This window comes from Microtus pennsylvanicus, chromosome 9 (genome assembly GCF_037038515.1).
Source record: "Microtus pennsylvanicus isolate mMicPen1 chromosome 9, mMicPen1.hap1, whole genome shotgun sequence".
Lineage (NCBI taxonomy): Eukaryota > Metazoa > Chordata > Mammalia > Rodentia > Cricetidae > Microtus > Microtus pennsylvanicus.
In genome coordinates this window covers 1,635,732-1,655,028 of record NC_134587.1, presented here as the reverse complement: position 1 = coordinate 1,655,028, position 19,297 = coordinate 1,635,732, and the positions used below count along the sequence as shown (strand labels likewise).

General features: G+C 44.1%; 1 protein-coding gene and 1 long non-coding RNA gene across 3 annotated transcripts in view; one reads left to right on the top strand and one right to left on the bottom strand.

Annotated features, from left to right (window-relative positions):
- Positions 1-9,050: 9,050 nt before the first annotated feature.
- Positions 9,051-17,808, bottom strand: LOC142857095 (uncharacterized). Its single transcript, XR_012911761.1, has 2 exons — positions 17,687-17,808; positions 9,051-9,208 (listed from the first exon to the last, which is right to left on the bottom strand). It is a non-coding gene; the product is annotated as an uncharacterized LOC142857095 (long non-coding RNA).
- Itgav (integrin subunit alpha V) overlaps positions 17,035-19,297 on the top strand; it is a 70,886-nt gene continuing 68,623 nt past the window's right edge. Inside the window, exon 1 of one of the 2 annotated variants that reach the window (XM_075984733.1) lies at positions 17,035-17,512. In XM_075984733.1, the coding sequence (XP_075840848.1) occupies positions 17,328-17,512 (185 nt within the window). In that variant the 5' untranslated portion in view covers positions 17,035-17,327. The remainder of the gene's footprint in view (positions 17,513-19,297) is intronic. The other variant, XM_075984732.1, reaches the window with a different exon arrangement.

The following is a 19,297-nucleotide window of genomic DNA, read 5'->3' as shown; positions in this document are numbered from 1 at the left end:
TGTCTCAAAAGAACAAAACAAACAAACAAACAAAAAGAGTAAATGAATAAAATTAGAAACTCAGAATTGCTAGATTTCTGAGGCAGCTTAAAGAGATAGAAGTCAGAAAAAAGAGACAGAAGCCGGACCTTCCAGAGAGAAGACCTTGTCTATTGACCAATACGGGAAGGGGCATACTCTTTCTCGAAGGAAGTCGACGGTGTCTGTCAGAGGAAGAAGACGACCGCCACCCTCTAAGGAAATGAGAACGGTTGTAGCACATAGCTCACGTTTCTCTGCCAGACTTGCCCACACAGACAGGTTATCTTAACAGATGGCCGAGCAAGGTCGAACAAAGTCTTCTGTAATCTTGTAGGAATCCTGTTTTAAGAGCGAGGCATTCTATCTAGGGACGTACTGAGCTAACTAGCCTGGGAAGAAAAGAAATAGATGTTTGATTTGAAGCCACGACCTCTGTATGAACCTAATGTCTTGTGCTGCTGGTAAAAGGAGAACAAAAATGTCTGCCTCTGGGCTCCCAGCGAACATCTCTGTCTAGACAATTGCGTTGAAGCACAATCATAGAATGCCAATAGAAACAAATGGAAAAACACCCCAGAAGAATGGTTCCATAAATAAGACCACAGGAAGTTCCTACAGCCAAAGTGATTTTGGATAATGCTTCAGACACATAAGGAAATACCTCGTCTTGAGTGAGGGCCAGCAGATAGTCAGAGGTAATTATTAGAATCTCCCAGAATGTGGACATGCAGAATAGTATGATACATGCTACAAACTTTGTACTTTGAAAAGAAGTAACAGAGAGAAAGGGAAGAAACGTATGGAAAAAACAAATTTCAATGAGAAGCGGGAAGTGTAGATGTGGAAACGGACTAGAGAGAATGAGTGGAAAACAGAAATCCAGTCACTGAGAGGCTGTAACATGCTGGAGGCCTCTTAGCTGTGAGCAGCAGAACCAGAGCCCCAGACTCAGCTTATGTGTGATTGCAAAGCTACAGCAGCTACCCACGAGCCTGAATCGAAACTAGTTACTTCCATATTGGAACCCTGCTCCTTTGACTTGGTACAGTCTTTAGAATGAACATAGTAATAAAAATCATACATTGAAAAAAAAACCAGAACAGTGGTTGAGTACACCTTTGATCCCAGCACTCCAGAGGCAGAGGCAAGCAGATCTCTGAGTTCAAGGCCAATCTGGTCTACAGAGTGAGTTCCAGGACAGGCTCCAAAGCTAGACAGAGGAGTAGTGAATACCCTCAACCATTGAGTTGTCTCTTCAGCTCCTACAATACACTCTTTTTGTTTGTTTGTGGGTTTTGATTTTTAAGACAGGATTTGCATAGTTTGGAACTAGCTCTGTAGTCAGATTGGCTCCAGATCAGAGATACCCCTGCCTCTGTATCCCGAGCGCTGGGTTTGCTAGTCAGGTGGCGGTGACACAAATCTTTGAGTCCAGCACTCGGGAGGCAGAGGCAGGCAGATCTCTGAGTTTAGAGGTCAGTCTGGTCTACAGAATGAGTTCCAGGACAGCAGGGATAAACAGAGAAACCCTGTCTTGAGAAATCAAGAGGAAAAATGAAAAAGAGGTTTACTATATGCTATACTGAACATGATGTACATACAAGCATAGTGCACATTGAACATTAGCAGTCTGTGTATTTAGGTAGTATGTTATTCTGGTGTCACAGTCCTTAGGAAAACGGTCCCAAAGAGAGTTATGACAAGCATATTGTTTCTCCTGTCTGACTACCTCACATCGTTCCCCAAATCCGGCTTTATCCTCCCAGAATCTCAGCATAGCTATCCTCTCCAGCCGTAATCTCCACTCACTGTGTCCACTAGTGCTCACACACGAGAGGCTCAAGAGGGACACCTGCAGGGACAGCCTGGTGGTTGCGTGCGGCCGGTGTTTTCTCTCCTCCAAGGCGCCAGCACGATCAGGAACACGTTTAAAGGCGCAGTCACCTGAGGGGTGATACAGTCACTCAGCAGGAAAGGCAGCTTGGCCAGCGCAGTGGTCAATAGTAATTAGTTGTACTTTGTCCCCAGTGTAAAAGCAATCACACTGGAAGTGCAGCGTCCATTACTCAAGCTGGTTTCTTTGAAGGGTATAAAGTATTTGTCTTCTCCCTAATAAAACCAAGTTGCGGTGGTGACTAGTATCGAAGGGTCTTCCCTTCACAACAGGTGAGTCTAAAGGTTGGAAAACTTCTCGATAACAAACGTTGAAGCTTTACAACATAAAGTATTTACACTGCTCATCGTCTCCCCAGAAACAAAAGTCGCTCACATAGAGCTAGACAAAACTTACAGAATAAAGATGACTAAGTAAACAAACAGATGCGAATAGGGAGAGAAATTTAACTGCACAGAAAGAGGTCTCTCGAAGGAGGTCTCACACACATACACACGCTCTTTTTGTCTTAATGTGGCCTAAGAGAGAATCTGTAGACTTTTGAAGGCACATTGAATGTAAGATCACAGGCTAACTGATAACCGTGAAGAAACTGATTGCCACCCTGCATCTCTTCTAGGTGTTGGTCTTGTGTTTGCTTTAGCCACTGGGATCTACTGTCATAACTATTGGCACGTCAGTTCATCAACTCTGCCACACCCTTTTTCAAAGATACATAAATATTTTTGAAAGAGGATGCACATCCTGTCTAAATGAATAAGTAGCCAAAATAACAAAGTAAACTTGGAAGTAAGTATCATACTGTACTAAAGTTGTGTTCCTGCTGTGATGGCTGGGTTAACCGTCAACTTGACACACATTAGAGTCTCCTGGGGAAAAGGGGTCTCAGCTGAAGAATTGCCTCCAGCAGACTAGCCCACAGGCGCGTCTGGGGTGTTTTCTTGCTTAGTGACTGATGCAGGAAGACTTAGTCCAATGAAGGCAGTCCTGGGTTGGGTGAGAAAGCCAGTGAGCACGCTGAGCAAAGGGAGCCAGTGAGCAACCTTCCTCTCGGGTCTTGGGTCTTCGTTTCCTACTCCAGCTTCCTGCTTGAGTTCCTGCAGAACCTGGGAGCTAAAAGCACTTCCTCCTCAAATTGCTTTTGGTCGAGGTTCCATCCCAGCAAGGGAACTGCAACAAGAACCTCCCTAAGGCCTGCTGCCTTTCTTTGCTAAAGATTAGTAACCAGGAGTGAAAATAAGGCAACTGAGTTACAAATCTATCCTTAACTTCCATAGAAAAGGAAAGCCTGGAAGGAAATAGGGAAGGGAATTCCATTCTTAAGGCGACTCATTGTTATTTTAATGAAAAACTTGCATGACCATGAAAAAAAATCATCTTTAGCTACTGGTTCATTTTGAACGAAATGACAGTTAAAGCATTTCCCATCAGTATATTTAAATGTAGGATCCTTTATATTCTGCTCATAACCTGCAAACTACAGAAGGCCATAGACTTTAGCCCAGCGGTGATGGCGCATGCCTTTAATCCCAGCACCCGGGAGGCAGAGGCAGGTGGATCTCTATGAGTTCGAGGCCAGCCTGGTCTATAAGAACTAGTTCCAGGACAGGCTCCAAAGCTACAGAGAAACCCTGTCTTGAAAAACAAACAAACAAACAAACAAACAAATAATAAATAAAAATTTACGTACGCCGTAGCTAAATTATACTCATTATTTGACCTCTCATTTGCTTGTTTCAGTCACATTCTGTTTTTGCTGTGTAATTAGCAGAGGGACTCCGGGCAAATCCCTCCTTAGAAAGTTCAGCTGGAGTTAGGCTTGTCTGTGTGGTCATAAAGCTGTAAAGGTTCAGTGCATTTTAGAGCAGAGCCTGGTCAACAATCGTAGTTACTGTTTTACCACCCTGCCCTGCTGCTTGCTGCGTGGGCTGTATTCAGGATATGTTTATGAGCCTTTCATGGAAGGACGAGCAGATCACCGTGGTTGAGAGGTAAGCCACACACACACACACACACACACACACACACACACACACACACACACTCACGTTTTCAGCTGGCTGACTTTGTAGGAAGAACAGACCTCAAACTGATTTCTGTTCTGTTCTCACATACTATGGGGTAAACATTTTCTGAAAAGGACACACCAAGAGAAGGACCCACAGCTGGGAACTCTCAATACAACTTGGCAGTCACCTCTTCTGAGTCACCTTTGTAAGCTGGTAGCCTCGGAACCCATGAGTGAGCTCGCCCCTCCCCCAACACACACATACACATACACACACACACACACACACACACACACACACACTTACTTGGAGGGAGGGAACACCCGCAGACTTCTCAGGGTGGTTTTCCACAGACATGGTAACCGCTATTGCTGCTGGTGAGAGAAGAAGATCAAGAAGAAGCAGGGATCACATATTCTAGAATGTCCTCCCTTGCTCAGCAGTAGAGGGGTCATCTGGCATGCTCAAGGTCCTGCATTCAATTACCAACACTGCAAAAAGTCATAAGTAGAATGCCATTGAATTATAATACACAAGTTACAAGACAGGATTGCGCAGTAAAGAGGGGAGTGCTGAGACAGGGCATACATGAAGGAGGGCAAACAGGCTGGATAAGGCAGACTGAGAGAAAAAAATCAGAATAAAAGTAAGAAAGGAAGGTCAAGCAGAAAGACTTGAGTGTAAAGGACAGGACACACAGAGAACACGCCTTAGTTTAAAGAAGGCTGGGAGGAAGGCAGAGTGGTGGTTTGAGGAAGATGGCATCAAATGGATGATTCCACGTTGACAATAATTAGGAAGAAAAACGAAGGTGTTTGACCAAGAGCTGTTTTTATCATCTGTTTCATGTAAGCATGTGCTACATTTATGTCAGTAGCTTTGAATGCATAATATTGACATGTCTTTATGTGAAAAACAACTTAAAGGTTTGATGTTCTTCCTCAAGACATTTTCCTAACTTTATCCAAGCTGCACATTAGCAGAAATGTCAATTTTTTTTCAAGATGAGCCGCACTGAGGTGGTGGTTATTTGGCTTCCACTGGAGGCATTAGGAAACATAAATTATTTGACATCCATAGAAAAGTATTTTCCGACAAGCATGACGTTACAGATAAAATTCCCAAACCTGGAAAATATTTGGTAGAAATGTATTGTTTTTCGCAGTTGCTGGGAAAGCAGAACTGAACAGGGGCTCATTAGCCAGGCTTGACAGTGATATTTCAGACTCCGACCCTCAGGGTCACACTAAAAAGAAGATAATCTGATCCTGCCAAGCACAGTTACTTAGGAGGTGGAGGAAGAAGGTCAATTAAGTTAGACAAATCGTGAGTTCAAGGCCAGCCTGAACTACATAAGGGCCTGTCTCAAAAATAACAAGCAAACAAAAAACCCAAAATGAATGTGTAATAATCAGTATTGTAATTCCTTTTTTTTAGGAATTGCCTCCCCACTTGTGGTAAACATTACCTGGTATAAATGTGGCTCAGCGGACAGTCATTCTCAACTTTGCCTGAAGTTAACGACAGCTAAGGAATTACAAGTATTAACCCTGACAGCTACATCCTACCCAATGCGGCCAGATTTTTATTTAGATGGAATGCACCCCAGTCATTAAAGTTTCAAAATCTCCTCAGGAGATTCTTACACCCAATAAAACTTGTGAAATACCAGAAACCTTAACTGAGGGCCACTGGTGGCCAGCACAGCCTTTCCCAGGAAGCACCACGGTTAGCAACCAAAATGGATTAGAATTTGGACTTCCCCAAGCCTCCTGAGCGGCGTGGAAAGACTGAGAAGCAATCTGGGAGGAATTCTTTCGTCTTTCTCTGATGTTAGACAGTAATTGTGTGGCTAACAACAGAGGAAAAAACTGAGCCCTCATTCACTTGAGAGCAGTCTTTCTCCAGGAAAAGAAAGTGTGGAGGCACAGCTCAGATCTACCCATGTAAGGCTGGCACATAAAATGTAGGCTGCCTAATGCAGAATACATGTCAGATAAACAATTTCCTTTTTTGTGTGTACTGAAATACGTCTCAGATATCACACGGAATGCCTGTATTGTAAGGGCATTCGCGGTTTATGTGGGATCCTAATCTGTCTACACATCCCGTGTTTTTCTTCTTCTAAATCTGGCATCTTTTTACATGTTCCCAGGAGAGTGTCTAGGTTCCACTAGGAGGAAGTGGAAAGCATACCATACATGGCCAAGTGACTGCCCACAAACTGTCTAGACTAATTGACGGTGCTGTTTCTCAGCAGCCCAGATGGCCAAGACTGACTTCCCCAAGCCAGACTGGTGACTCATTCAGCTGGGAGATTAATAGGAACTTTACTTGCTGACTCAGGAAGACATGAACCTTGGCAAGCTTTTCCTTCCATTTAAATCAAAATGGGGGAGAAGTCCAAAATAAATATTAAGCACAGGAAAATATGATAAAATATTTTAACATGAGAGAATAAGCAAGTTAATCACAGTAAAAAAAAAAAAAGTAAAAAAAAAAAAACAGAATCTCACTGTGTAGCCCTGGCTGCCTTGGTACTCTCCTTGTAGATCACATTGGCCTTGAGCTCACAGAGATCTGTCTGCCTTTGCCTCCTAAGAATGCTGAGATTAAACGCATACACCTCTACGCCGGGATAATTCTTTTTGAAAAAGAAGACATTTTCATGGTTTGTTCAATTCTTGCCACCCAGTATTTTCTTGAGAATAACTGCTGTATATGCTTTCTCAGGAGATACTTTTCAAGAATACATTTTATTGTCTTTTTGATGCTGCATACGGTCTGCAGATACGGTGGCAAATCCTTGGAGTAGAAATTAAGTGTGCACAAGACAGTGGCCTTCCCTTTGTTCCTAACACAAGACAAAACTTGCAGCTGTGGATATGCTTGGTCTCGGTCTTTTTCCTGAGATGAGCATTTGATTTGAACTCGGTCCCTGACTTCAGAGGTTGGCTTTACTCTTTCTTTATTCTGTTCATTGTATTTATTTCTTTATTGATTTATTGATTTTTAGTGGTTTTGTCTGTCTTGGCTTTGGTATTTTTAGAAAAGGTCTCATGTAGCTCAGGTTGTCTTCAAACTCACTATGAGTCAAAAATTAACTTCTCTTGCCTCTACCTCCAGCTTCTGGGATTACAGGTATGTGCCACCATACCTGGTTCATCATCATGTTTGATTAAGACCTTTTCTTTTATTCAAAATAACTCAGGAAAAGTAAAGGCAGAATTTGAAGCTAAGTGTCCATTAGCTAGTTTTGGCTGTGTGTGTGTGTTGTGTGTGTGTGTGTGTGTGTGTGCGCGTGCACACACGCATGTGTGTTTGCAAAATGTTGCAGAAACGGTAAGCATAAGGCACAGGACAAAGTATTTACCAAACCAAAATGGATATAAACTTTTTATGAAAGACTTGACACTGTAGACAGAAGAAACACAGTGCATGAGTTCTGAGAGAGAGAGAGAGAGAGAGAGAGAGAGAGAGAGAGAGAGAGAGAGAGAGGTCACCCCTCTGAGTAGGAATAGGGTCCTTAAAGCAGTTAAGTGAATAAATCTAAGCGAGAAGCAGAACACTAACGCAAATCAAATTTAAAACCTGCTACAAGAAAGTAAAGATAATGCTAGAAGGTAGGAAGACCTCCCATACTGTGGATTGGATGGATTTATACTGGGAAAATGGCTACACGATCAATAGTAACCTATAGATTCACTTGTGGCAATCGCCACAAAAATTCCAATGTCAAGGCTCTGGAGAGATGGCTCAGCTGTTAAGGGCACTCACTCCTCTCCCAGAGGGCTCAGGTTTGGTTCCCATTGGCTCCCAATGCTGAGTCCTTTGGTCACTTCGAACACCTGCAGTTACGTGCACATCCCCGCACATACACAAATAATTTTAAAAATCCTTCCCGATGCCGATCTTCAAAAAAAAAATAGGAAAACAGTATTAAAATTTACATAGATGCATAAAAGACACCAGAATGCCAAAGAACAGTGAGAATAATGGGCAAAAAGAGCAACACTGGAGACCCTCAGGTTTGGCTCCAGAACAAACGATTTCATATTAGCCTTTGAGCTGAGGGCTGTGTTTTTGTGTCCACAAGGAGAAGACAGCCTCTTCAACAGTTGTTGCTGGGGAAAATGGGTGACCATGCACAGGGAACTGAAACTGACCCCCATCTCTTACTCTGTGTGATGGCCAACTCCATGAGAATCAAAGACTTCGGTGTAAGACCTGAAAATCTAAAATTGATCAAGGAAAACGCAGGGGAAATATATCAAGATATCAGTATAGACTAGGACTTTCTAAATAAGAAACTAATCATTTAGATTGATGAATGTGACTTCATCTAATAAAATGTTTCTTCATAGCAAGGGGCAGCATCAAACGCAGAAATGGCCTATGGTTAGGCTTCTGATAACTGGACTTCAATACTTTGACAGCTGGACCTTGGTGGTCAGCAGCCTCAGAGGGAGGAAGTGGCCAAATATGGAAATAGACCTTGGTGGCTAGCTTTAGGAATGTAATTTAACCATTTCTAGAAAGGCAGAGAGAATGGGGGAGAAGGGCAAGGCCTGCCAGAGCCGTGTTTGCCAGGCCTAGGCTGGCTAGGGTTCCTTCAGGTAGAATGCTCAAATTTCAGGGTTTCCTAAACTCCTTTGAGGGAACTGCCAAAATGAGAGCTCCTAGTGTCTTTCCCCAGGAACTCTGCTGTAAATTGGCCTGCCTCAGGAAAAGGCCAGCATGTGTCCAAGCAAGGTCAGCAGATGGAGAGAGACCTTAGAGCATCCTGGCAAGAGTTCCTTTAGCCTGGAGGAGGCCTGAAGAAGCCAGCCAGCCTATGATTGCACACTGCCCCTCACACAGAGACACTGGGGTTGTAGAGTTGATATATGACCATCATGACATGCAGCACTCCAAGTGTAGATAACATTGTCTTTCAATTTTTTTAAATGCTGCTCTGGGCTGGCCTCGAACTAACAGAGACACACCTGCCTCTGCCTCCTAAGTGCTGGGATAAAGGGTATGTGCTACCATGCCTGTAATACCTTCCAAAATGTTTATGTGAAAAAAAATCAAGCACAAACATCGTGTTAGGGTCCTCAAGAGACATATAAGCAATAGAATGAACATGTCTTACAAAGGGGATTTATTGGTTTGGCTTCCACAACAGCTGCGGAGTCCAAAGGAGTGGATGTTTGGTCAGTTTCCATCTGGTGCTAAAGCTGGGGAGGCTTTCTGCAGAGCTGCTGGTCTGCAGTCCACATTGAGAGCAGAAAGAAGCTGACTTCTTTTTTTTTTCTTTTCAATTTTATTAATTCTGTCATGACAGGGTCCCCCAGCATTCTAGAAGCTGACTTCTGATATAAGGAAAAATAAAAATGTATCAGCAAGGCAGCAATGAACAGAGTAGATGCAGCCAGCATCAGGGCTGGAGGGGAGCTTCATTACTAGAAACTGGTGGTTTTCCTTCCCACCCCGTTATATCTGGGAAGTGCTGCTGGAAAGCGCTGCTATCTCTGGAGGAAGGTCTGTCCCCCTCGGTTGATCCTTCCTATCTCGGTTGGTAGAGTGCCTGCCTGGCTGATTCCCTCACTGAATGAAACTAGATGTACCAACACATGCTTATGAGCCTAGCTTTTAGACTTGAGGCAGGAGATTAGGAAGTTCGAGGACATTCTCTGCTACATATACACTACATAGCGAATTTGATGTGAGTCTACACTACATGAGACCTCACCTTAAAAAAGAAAAGAAGCAACATTTAATACTCTAATGTTGTATTAGTGTAGGCTGGTCCTCCCTGGGCTACCCTAAAGCATTACCTTCTGCTGTTTTTCTCAAATGTTCTATGGAATTCTACCACCTGCAACTTTCCATATTTGGATTACTTAAAATCAATAAAAAGGGGGTTAAGCCATATCTTCATGTTACGACAGGACATGTTCGTGGTGAATGAACAGAAAGCGAGGCGCCAGTGAGATTGAGATCAGCGTTGGCTCAAGTACCTTTGAGATTCCTTAGGGACACTAGGAAGGAAGTTGACAATCTCAGACACACAAACAACCCCACATTGTTTACTGACGATCAAGCCGATCTCACCCTACTGCTCCAGAAGAATCCCCCACATTCTGTGACTTGGTTCCCTATGACCAGTGAAATAACTAGTGAACCTTGCATTGCCTGAACTCAGGGCTCGGCCTTCACAGACTTGGGACTCAGCACCACATTTAGAGGTGAGCTATGCGTCTCAGCCTGGCAGAGCTGTCAAAGGCATAAAAAGTAAGAAAGAAGATGGGTGTGTTGATATCAGAGCAGTTTCTGGTCGCCTTTCTTCTTTCTATTTTTTCTTACCACCACACTATACCTTTTTTTGTGGTGACTGAATTAGTAAATGAAAACCTCCCAGTAGTAGAACTGGAAAATCAGGTGCAATTTGGTGCAGAAACAGAGAAGAAAATTGACCTTTAACCACTGACACTTGCAGCTTTGGAAAGATAAACAGAAAGGACTTCAGTCTATTTAGTCCATCAGTAGACTGATTCTCTACCCCTTGAATGAATACGGCTGGCAGCCATTCTGCTCAGCTTGGGAGCCACTGGCTGCATGTGACCCTGAAACAGTTTACACTGCAATTTAATTTTCCAGCCATGCTGGTAACATGTATTCACTACTTAGTCGTAGCTACCTGTGGGTGATGGTGATGCAGGTAGTTGGAGGGTTTAAATATGAGTGTTTTCATTGCCACAAAGGTTTTTTTGTCTTCTATATCCCAGTCCATTTTATTTTTAGCTGCTTTTCTTTTTCTTCTTCTTCTTCTTCTTCTTCTTCTTCTTCTTCTTCTTCTTCTTCTTCTTCTTCTTCTTCTTCTTCTTCTTCTCCTCCTCCTCCTCCTCCTCCTCCTTCTCCTCTTCCTTCTCCTCCTCCTCCTCTTCTTCCTTCTCCTCCTCCTTCTTCTTCTCCTCCTCCTCCTTCTTCTTCTGAGACAAGCTTTCCTTGTGTAATGGTCCTGGCTGCCCTGGGACTCACTTTGTAGACCAGGCTAGCCTTGATTGAACTCACAGGGATCTGCCTGGATCTGTCTCCAGAGTGCTGGGATTAAAGGCATGAGCCACCACACCCAGCACTTATTTCTTTTTAAAGAATGTCGTTTACTATTACATTTTGGGTCATAAAATCACTAGACTATCCTTAAAAGTTTCTTGCATATGTTTGTCTGAGACTGGCTTAGGTATATGAAAATATGTATTCTCCTCAGAGAGTATTTCATTAAAGTTGCTGCTTACCACTTTTGTTGTCTGGTTTTTTTTTTTTTTTGGTTTTTCGAGACAGGGTTTCTCTGTGGCTTTGGAGCCTGTCCTGGAACTAGCTCTGTAGATCAGGCTGGTCTCGAACTCACAGAGATCCGCCTGCCTCTGCCTCCCGAGTGCTGGGATTATGTTGTCTGTTTTTCAAGACAGAGTGTCTTCATGTAGCCCTGGCTATTCTGAAACCCACGCTGTAGACAAGGCTGGCCTTGAACTCATAGAGATCCACTTGCCTCTGCCTCCAGAGTACTGGGATTGAAGGTGTACACCACCACCATCCAGCTATATATTTTATTTACCAAATAAATTTAATAAAAGAGAAAAACATTTTTAATCTATTTTTATTTTATTCATCTGGAAACAGAAGAGCTAAAATGAAGCCTATCTGCTGGTGCATACCTTAACCTAGCACTCAGGAAGTTCAACCAGGGGGACCATGAGTTCAAATCCAGCCTGGCCACATATGTTTGGTTGTATTTCATTTGATGTATTTACTTATGGCAGTGCTGAGGATTGAACCCAGGGCCTTATGAGTACTAGAGAGACACTCTACTGGCAATGTGGGCCATGCAGTGAGCTCTTGACTGATTAGTAATACATAAAAACAATAACAAAACCAACAACAGCTAAAATAAGGTAATTGGAGTAAAAAGGTAGCAGTGCTGACTCAGATTTGAAGGATCTTGCTCACGTCGAAATGGTAGAATGAATTTGGGCAGCTGTCTTCACAACAGTGATCGCTGCTTCAAAACCAAAACAAAAATATCAGACAGACAGGACAGCCGTGGCGCCACTTTTAGTCCCAGCACTTGGGGGGCACAGGCAGGTGGAGCTGTCTGAGTTGATGCCAGCCTGGTCTACACAGCAAGTCCAGGACAGCCAGGGCCACACAGAAAATCTCTGACTCAAAAAACAAAACAAAACAAAAATCTAACCATAGAAATACCTTTATCCTTTGGGGAAAAAAGGCGGAAACTGTCCTAAGTCTTTAATTCATTTTGCTCCTGTGATCTAAGCCTAATTAAATTATGTAATTAAGAGCTCTCTATTAGTGAACATAATCATCTCTGGTTAAATCCAAATATTTAACATTTCATGAAAATCCCCTGGCACATTTCCATAATGATGGAAAGGTAGAAATTCTTAATTATCCCTTCAACTTTAGAGGAAGTAGTGGTGGAGACTTTAGGAAAACCCCAAGTGAATCATCTAAAATGCACAAAGCCAGGGAAGGCACCAGCCCATCCAATAAGTAGATCACCCACCAGAACTAAATTCATTTTTGTTATATGAATGCCAGCCATAGAAGTCCTTCCACAGAGTAGGTAAAGCTCTAAAGTCACTAGAAAGTGAACTCACTCTAGCTTCAGTAAATAAAGATAACTTCACATCAGGAAGACAACTGCCAGGTGATGCTGTTGCTTTAGCTACTTAAACCAACCAACCAATCAGGAATGGAAACATATGTAGAATAATTGTAGAATAATTTCTACCTAAACAAGGAAAGAAAACAAATACTTGTCACTCACATTAAATATCTTGTTAAGAAGACTAAGGTGTCCCAGCACTTGGGAGGCAGAGGCAGGAGGATCTCTGTGAGTTCGAGACCAGCCTGGTCTACAATAGCTAGTTCCAGGACAGGCTCCAAAACCACAGAGAAACCCTGTCTCGAAAAACCAAAAAAAAAAAAAAAAAAAAAGAAGACTAAGGTGGAGGTATCAGTTAGTCTGATTTATTAAGAGGTACTTCAGAAGTTAAGAACCCTGGCTGCTCTCCCAGAGGTCCTGTGTTCAGTTCCCAGCACCCCCATGATGGCTCACAGCCATATGTAACTATAGTCCAATAGGACCCAATGTCCTCTTCTTGTGTACAGATGTCCATGCAGATAAAACACCTGTAGATGGAGATTGTTCGTCGTTTCCCAACCGCTCAGACCTGAATAACTACACAGGAACTGTATTAATTACAACACTGCTTGGCCAATGACTCAGGCATGTTCCTCGCTAACTCTTAAATCATAAATTAACCCATTTCTATTAATCTGTGTATCGGCACAAGTCTGTGGTTTACTGGTAAGGTTCTGGGGTGTCTGTCTCCTTTGGTGGCTACATGGCATCTCCTTTACTCCTCCTACTTTCTCTCTATATCTCTGTTCAGATTTCCTGCCTGACTTTACTCTACCAAGCCATTGACTGAAACAGATTCTTTAATACCCAATGATAATAAAACATATTCATAGAATACAGAGGTATCCCACAAACACCTATATATACAAAATAAATAAATATATATTTTTCTTTTTGATTATCAAGATAGGGTTTCTCTGTGTAGCCCTAGCTGTACTGAAACTCACTCTGTAGACTAGGTTGGCCTCAAACTCAGAGACCCAACTTGTTTGGGGTATGGGACATCACGTTCTGCTAACGTAAACAAAAGAAAAGAAAGTACAACTGGAAACCTAAATACTAGCATCTTTAAAAAGATAGAGGCACCATGTTGAATAGTACACTGTGAAGACATATAATTCAAGCCTGGAACGGGATCCACAGTTCTCAGAAACTCGCTCTTCTTGCTCTGCAATTCCTAGACCATGACTTTCACTGCTAAGCATGCTCTCTCCATGCTCACGAAGCAGCTGTGTAGCTCCGAGCAGCTGCCGAAAAGAAATGGGACAGGAAATAGCGTCCCTGATTCTGACGGTACCCTTTCTTCCCATCAGTTGTCTTGAAGATCCTGACAACTTGTACCGGCATCTTTGGTTGTCTCTACAGGAACTTTTACAGCCTTGACACTACCATTGGTAAAGGCCTTCTGGTTATAACTATTTACATTTATCATAAGCCTGAAGGAAATGTGCTTTAGAAGTTTAATTTATAATCTCCACTAACAGCAAGGTCATGTTTATACAAAAAAGAATAGGAGAGAAGCATTAGTAACCATTTGGGGACTTGCTGGCCACATTTCAAACTGGCCCACATGATTCTATTTATGAGTCATGGAATTGAAAAACTACTGTGTTCTGTGTTTGTTTGTTTGTTTGTTTGTTTAGTTTAAAACATTTTAAAACAGGTGATACACACCTATAGTCCCAGAGTTTGGGAAGTATGGACAAGAGGGTCAGAAGCTCAAGGTCAGAAGCTCAACCTTGAGAATGCTCAATGACTTAGACAGTTTTAGGGCCAGTCTTAGGTGCATGAAGCCTTGGTCAAAATGAAGGGTGAGAGGTTCCTGGGTATAGTGGTTCCCTCCTGTAATCAGCACTCGGCAAGCTGAGACAGAAATGTGAGTTCCAGTCCTACCTGCTCCCACCCCCAAAGGCAAAGGAAGTTTCTGTATTAGCAAATTCTAAACATACAGGAAATGCTGAGGTTTTTGCGCCTAAGCCCTAATTCAGTTGTTCAGCAGTGGAGCAGTCCATGTGGAAGAGCACAGAGAATAACTTCCAGAACTGGAATTTTTGTGGTTATTAAAGTGCTGTATTAAGACAGGATTTATAGGCCCTCTGTATGCTGTGATTACCATTGGTTAATAAAGAAACTGTCTTGGGCCTATAGCAGAGCAAGACAGAACAGAGCTAGGTGGTGAAAACTAACCTGAATGCTTGGAGAAAAAAGGTAAGGTAAGGGAGAAGCCATGAAGCCACCACCAGAGACAGACATGCTGAAACATTGCCAGTAAGCTACAGCCTCATGGTGATACACAGATGATGAATGGAAATTGGTTAAATTGGTTAAGATTTGAGGATTAGCCAGAAATATGCTTAAGCTATTGGCCAAACAGTACAGCAAATAAAATAGTTTCTGTGTGGTTATTTCGGGGCTGAGCAACCGGGAACAAACAAGTGGCCGTACTACAACAAGCATATAGTTACAGTAGGTACCAATTTTAAAAACATTTAAAAAACAAATTTCCTCAAGTAGTTATCATGAAAGACGATGTTGTCATTTTAAATCTCGATTCAGTAAAAGTCGTGATTCCTCTTAAAATTTGTGCATGTCGACTATCTGAACGGGACTCGGGAAACCCCAGGCTCATCTTTAGAATTGAGAGCTTCTGTCTGGAGAGCTGTGTGGTTTTCAGAGTGAGATACAGAGGTCGCTGGGATTACAGAGGATGGTCTTGCTGTCCATGAGCCACTATCTCCTTAAACCTCAGACTCTAACCCCAAATGGTGTCAAGGAATAAAGAGCAAGTACAGGATCTTTTTTGTTACTTAGTTTGTTTTGTTTTTTGAGGCAAGGATTCTTTGTGAATCCCTGGCTTCCCTGGAACTATTTCTGTAGAACAGGAGACATCAAACTCATAGAGATATGCCTGTCTCTCTGCCTCCCAAGTGCTAGGATTAAAGACGTGCGCCTCCACTGCCTGGCCTGGTACATGATCTTATGTATACATATTCACAGTAGATTTCCTGTCATTGCTTTGGCAAAGATGCTGGCCTGTGGTTGGTAAGACCACCCAATGGTTATGCGGAGCATCTTTTAGTGAAATTTTAAAAATTAAAATGAATAACCCAATTAAGTGTATACATGACACCACATAGAACTATTTAATGTTAGATGAATATATGCTGTCACTGAGATACTTTCCTGTCGTTTGTGACAGGGATCTCTTTCTCCTCCTTCTTTCCTTTCTCTTCATCCTCTTTTATCTTCTTTGAAACAAGGTCTCACATGCAAACCTGGCATATGCCTGGAACTTGCTACACAGGCTTGATCTTTCTGCCTCTGACTTCCTAGTGCCAGGGTTCAAAAGCATTTGCCATCACACCCGACTCAGTCACTAAATTCTTTAACATTTCATGTGCAACATAGGAAGACTCTGAGCAAACTTGAAAAAAAATGTTGTATGTGAATGAGTGTTTCGTCTGCGCATAAGTGTGTGCACCATAGAGGCCAGAAGAGGAATTGGAACTGGAGTTACAGATGTTTATGAGCCAACATGTGGGTGCTGGACCACTTTACCAAAGCGGGAGGGAACACTTAAGAGCCGAGCGTTCTTTCTAGTGCGCCGGCTCTGAGCAAACTTTACTCTTTAGTCATTCACTGACTGAAAAGGAAGTAGGAATCTAAAAAAGCGGGCCAAGATTTCTGTATAGAAGGAGCACTCAGCCCGCCCTTGTCCACAGGCACTGAACCTCAAGTGCTCCATTTCCATTCCTGTCTTTCTGCCTCCAGCTCTAAAATCATGTTTACCTGAACTCCCTAAGCCGACTATCAGTTTTCCAAATCCTTGTTCCTCCTAGCAGGAATGAGGCCTGTACTCTTCTGGGTGGATTTGGAAGACTCATCACCTACTCTGCCTTCCCAACACTTTGTCAGTCCGCGAGATCCGGGTCCACGCACCGCTTCTGGGCGGGGCAGTGCTAGCAACCTTCTGGGAGTTTGTAATTAAGTTCAGTGTGTGGGGAATAGAAGGGGAGGGAAATAGCACATAATTACAGAGTTCTCTGTTGCTGAGTGCCTGCCGGCCTAAGTAGCAGAAGTTCGAGAAGCGGATAACGCTTTCCGCATTCTTAAACACAAAAGTCTCCCAGAAGTTCCAGGAGGAACCGGGGAACGAGGTGTGCCTGGGCCTCTTTCGCTTCATTGTCGCCATCCTCCGGCCTGCTGGGTTGGCCGGAAGGCCCAGGTGGAGGCGCGCGGCCAGTGTCCCCAGGTCCTTTGGGTCTGGGCCGCAGCCCCGGGGCGGGTTCCGAGGACCCGCTGCCAGCGCGCACGGAAGTGCGCTCGGCTTTCTCCTGTGGGAGGCCACCGTGAGCGCGACTTCCTTTTTCGGCGGGCGGCCCGGCCTCCCTGGCTCCTCCTCCCCTCCTCTCCCCCCCACCCCCAACCCCAGCCCAAGCAGCTCCCGGCCTGAGGTACGACGCTCGCCTCGCCAGTACTCAGTGCCAGCCGCCGCGCTAGCGAGCGACCTAGCCGGAGTCCCGCGTCGCACACCGCGCCCCCTGGGTAGCCGCCCAGCTCAGCCTCCCGCCTCCAAGCCGCTCGGCCGCCCTTGACCGCAAGCGCACAGCACAACACAGCGCAACACAGCACAGCACAGCAGTTTGGGCGCTCGCAGGCGGGCATCGGGACAGCCTTTGGGCTCCGCGCCCGAGCGATGGCTGCTCCCGGGTGGCTGCTGTTGCCTCCTCGCCCCCGTGGCTTTCTGCTGCTTCTGCCCGGCCTCCTGTTGCCTCTCGCCGGCGCCTTCAACCTGGACGTCGAAAACCCCGCCGAGTACGCCGGCCCCGAGGGAAGTTACTTCGGGTTCGCCGTGGACTTCTTTGCGCCCAGCAAGTCCTCGTAAGTGGCCGCGCTTGTGTCCCCAGGCGCCCCCTCCCCCACCGCGCGCCCCCACCCAGCCTATCCGCACCCGGTCGTTGGCTCCACCAAACCGGCCTACCCACTCCATCCCGCGGCTGGCTCAGGTCCTGCAGGGATGAAACATTTGTGGGGATGACCTAGCCTGGCACTCACCATCCACTTTGACCCTGTCACCAACTTCGGATTGGCCGGGGACACTGGCTTTGAAGGAGCTGTTTAACATCTAGGAAAAGTTGGAAATCAGTACAGGCTGGTCCGGCGGGACTTTTGGCTTCTCTGTCATTCTGTGACTTAACTTCACTTGGTCCCAGAACTTCTTTTTCTCCCGGACCATTTAGCCTCTTCCTAGTGCTTTTTGCTCTCCGAAACCAGCCCTTCTCGTCTGATGGTCTGATTCTTTTCCTTTTCGTTCCTTGTCTAGACGCTACGATGACTAAAGTGATCACATTGTCGCGTTAAATTGTAAAGGACTGTACGACCTTTGCGTCTTTGAGGTCCACCAGATGAATGGAATGTGTCATCTGTTCCTTTTCTAGTCCACTATTTAGGTCATTGTTCAGAAAGAACCGGGGTGTTTGCCGAGTTTCCCTCGCTGCAGGTCACTGAAGAATTCAGCAGTTCGTGTACGCTTTCAAATTACCCTCGCCCTGTGTTGCAGCGTCCCTGAGAATTTGTAGCACTTATTGTCGCTTTTGGATTAAAAGCTGTCTCTGGCTCAGCTGGGCTGCCTGGCATCGTTCTTACCCCTGCTTGTCAGTGTTAGAAACACTGATTTAATGGATGTTTTATAATGTTGGCTACATGGTTTTTTGAAAGGAACTATTATTTCTTTGGTTGTTTCTCTGTGCTCACAAGTGGTAACAATGCATTATACACACAAACACACACACACACAATTTTTTTTGATGGTCAGTACTTGGGTAGGACCATTTTCCTGATATATGCTTAATTGAAAGGTGGTCTAAATGTTTGTCTGTGGTTTATTAGGACGGTCTTTAGGATTATTGTCATCGTTTTCCTGCGTACCAGTCTTTAAAGCTACGCATACTTTGGGGGAAGCTGGCAAAAACTAGACCCTGCAGCACATGGCCTTATTCGCACTGACATCGAGTGCTTTCTGAGAGACTTGACGGCTCCAAAAACCATAGATGCACCAACTTCAGACAGCATTAACCACTTCGCTGTGATGTGATTGATCTCTTTGTGGGGGGTTGGAGTAGAGTTTGCATCTCTGAGCTACCACTCCTCCTCTCCCCAATCTAATCATTTTAATTAGTTCACCACTTGACATTTTCTCCTTTCTGAGTATTTTTAAGTGTATGCCTTTTCTAGCATGGGCATTCTAGTTGCTCCCAGGGTACACCATTTAGATTTCATTCTACAGAAATTCTGACTTAAAATATATTCTCTGCCTTACATCAGGAATTAGCATTTAAATAATTCAGAGTTGATGGGATGTTGGACAAATGCTGTTCATTGTTTTGTTGTTATTAATATTATTGTTGCTTGCATCTGTTAATCTATGGCAGAAGTTTAGTGTCTAAGGCACACAGCAGGCTGGTAAGCTTTTAAATGTTCCTGCCATGGAGAACAGGGGTATTGAGCTGTTGGTGGTGTTCGGCATTACTGACCGCAAGGAATGTGGCACGCCTTTGGAGAACCGTATGGCCGAAGAACATGCTCTGAGCGTACACACTTTCATGACCTCATGTTTACATCACCTCATGCATGGGTCATAATAGTAAGATACTGTGGAACTGGAGA